Source organism: Centroberyx affinis, unplaced genomic scaffold (genome assembly GCF_046629955.1).
Source record: "Centroberyx affinis isolate AG114_WGS23_722 - 3 ecotype Tasmania unplaced genomic scaffold, CSIRO-AGI_Caff_v1 ptg000062l_1, whole genome shotgun sequence".
Taxonomy (NCBI): domain Eukaryota; kingdom Metazoa; phylum Chordata; class Actinopteri; order Beryciformes; family Berycidae; genus Centroberyx; species Centroberyx affinis.
The window spans coordinates 40,001-42,500 of NW_027278773.1; the positions used below are offsets into that span (position 1 = coordinate 40,001).

The 2,500-nt window shown below is 43.0% G+C and overlaps 2 protein-coding genes across 5 annotated transcripts in view; both read left to right on the forward strand.

Annotated features, from left to right (window-relative positions):
- LOC139644565 (8-oxo-dGDP phosphatase NUDT18-like) overlaps positions 1-513 on the forward strand; it is a 10,383-nt gene extending 9,870 nt beyond the window's left edge. For 3 of the 4 annotated variants that reach the window (XM_071520002.1, XM_071519985.1, XM_071519993.1), the window contains one exon: positions 1-513. This exon is cut by the window's left edge and continues 285 nt beyond it. In XM_071520002.1, coding sequence (XP_071376103.1) covers positions 1-98 — 98 coding nt within the window. In that variant the 3' untranslated portion in view covers positions 99-513. The other variant, XM_071519976.1, reaches the window with a different exon arrangement.
- Positions 514-1,008: 495 nt separating this feature from the next.
- rsph14 (radial spoke head 14 homolog) overlaps positions 1,009-2,500 on the forward strand; it is a 6,106-nt gene continuing 4,614 nt past the window's right edge. The window contains exons 1-2 of the mRNA XM_071519950.1: positions 1,009-1,183; positions 2,229-2,331. Coding sequence (XP_071376051.1) covers positions 1,009-1,183; positions 2,229-2,331 — 278 coding nt within the window. The remainder of the gene's footprint in view (positions 1,184-2,228; positions 2,332-2,500) is intronic.

A 2,500-nucleotide genomic window follows, 5' to 3' on the forward strand; every position in this document is an offset into this window, starting at 1 on the left:
GATACCGCTGGTACCGAGTCCAGAACCAGACGATCAGAGAGAAACTGCTGGAACGGACAAAAAACACTTCCATTCTACCCATCCACAGCCTGTACTGACACATATATTATATTATATTATATTATATTATATTATATTATATTATAAACTATATTACTGTTATTTAAATCTTGGCTTTAAGAAGAGGACTCTTATTGTGAAGAGAACAGACTGTCACATTTAACTGTTGGCTTTATCCTGAAAGGAGAAAAACATCTAATATATCAGTGGGCTTTGAGGTGAAGGCTTTTATTGTGAAGGGACCAATTAAATACTAAATGTATCTGTTGGTTTTGAGAGGATGGTCATTATTCTGAAGTAACCAGAGTGTTATATATATATATATATTTTTTTTTTTTTTACTTTTTAGGAAAATTGACTTTTATTCTGAAAGAAACAAAGAGATTTTAGAGAGAGAGTTTAGTTTTGACCAGAGGGCTTTTATTGTGAAACTGTCTGAACACTGAGCATCAAGACAGGAATCTATAAAGTTCTCCACAAGTTTAACAACCGTGTGCGTGTGTGCGTGTGTGTGTGTGTGTGTGTGTGTGTGTGTGTGTGTGTGTGTGTGTGTGTGTGTGTGTGTGTGTGTGTGTGTGTGTGTGTGTGTGTGTGTGTGTGTGTGTGTCATGTTACATGAAGATAAATAAGTATAACAGCCTAAATATAACTATAAATATAAGTGTTTGGTTCCAAGATGAATCATTTGAAAAAGTGACTGACTGAAGACTGATGACATGAAACCAGATTCTGTTCTGAACAGTAGAGAACCGACCAAGGAGGTTCTATATTGGATCCATACTGGACTTCCGTTTCCTCCCTGTCAGCTGATGTTTACAGCGGTTACTAGGCAACAGCTGTGGAGCGGTTAGCTGTTAGCTGTTAGCTCCTGAACCTCCTGAACTAATAGAAAATAAACGCTAATTAAACAGTAAACCGGTTCCCGGCGGTTCCAGCGCTTCCCCCCAGATGGCCGGTGTTCAGACCGACCCGACCCGGGCCCCGGTGGCCTTCGGGGAGCGGGCCCTGCCGCGGCTGGCCCGGGAGCTGCGGGACCCGGAGCCGCTGACCCGGCGGCGGGCACTGGCTTCCCTCTGCGACCTGGTGCACGACCCGGAGCGGGCCTACCAGGCCGTCAGCCAGGGTCAGCAGCTTCATCACTTCATACAAGTTCAGATAAGTTTATATAGGCCTACGTTTTTATAAGTTATAGGATTCAGGAGGGAAAAAAATGAATATTAGCACGCAAATAGAATAGCTATAAAGTAGCCAATAAACAGTAGAAATAATAGCTGAAGTGTGGTAAAATAGTACATACAATAAAAGCAATAAATTAGAATATAAAAAAAATGATAAATATGAAATATATATGTGTGTGTAAATATAAAACTTAAAAATTCTCGATACAGTATGAAATAGTGGAACCATGTGTATGATGATGCGTTCACTGACTGTATGAAGTGTGTATGATGCGTTCACTGACTGTATGAAGTGTGTATGATGTGTTCACCGACTGTATGAAGCGTGTATGATGCGTTCACTGACTGTATGAAGTGTGTATGATGCGTTCACTGACTGTATGAAGTGTGTATGATGCGTTCACTGACTATATGAAGTGTGTATGATGCGTTCACTGACTATATGAAGTGTGTATGATGCGTTTACTGACTGTATGAAGCGCGTATGATGCGTTCACCGACTGTATGATGCGTGTATGATGCGTTCACTGACTGTATGAAGTGTGTATGATGCGTTCACTGACTGTATGAAGTGTGTATGATGCGTTCACTGACTGTATGAAGTGTGTATGATGTGTTCACCGACTGTATGAAGCGTGTATGATGCGTTCACTGACTGTATGAAGTGTGTATGATGCGTTCACCGACTGTATGAAGCGTGTATGATGCGTTCACTGACTGTATGAAGTGTGTATGATGCGTTCACTGACTGTATGAAGTGTGTATGATGCGTTCACTGACTATATGAAGTGTGTATGATGCGTTCACTGACTGTATGAAGTGTGTATGATGCGTTCACTGACTGGATAAAGTGTGTATGAAGTGTTTTTATCCCCCGGACCCCCTCTTCCTCCCTCCTGGACCCCTGGAGGGCCCCAGACTCCACTTTGCCCCCCCCCCTGCTGTACCCAGTGCTGATGTGTCCTCCTCCTCCTCCTCCTCCTCCTGCAGGCTGTATGGAGCAGCTGAAGGACTTGTTGCAGGACTCAGATCTGTCAGTCAGGACTCAAACCAGCGAGCTGCTCCACCTGCTGGCCTCCCACAGCGTCGGCAGGTCGGTTCACAGGAAAACAACAGAAGCATCAGACAGCAGAGAGACAGCTGGTTTCACCTCTGTGTGGCCCAGAGAGGATCTGACAGGACAATCCATACCATCCATCAATACATACACAGCTAGATGGATAGATACTTTATTAATATTATTTATTTTCTATTAATTCACC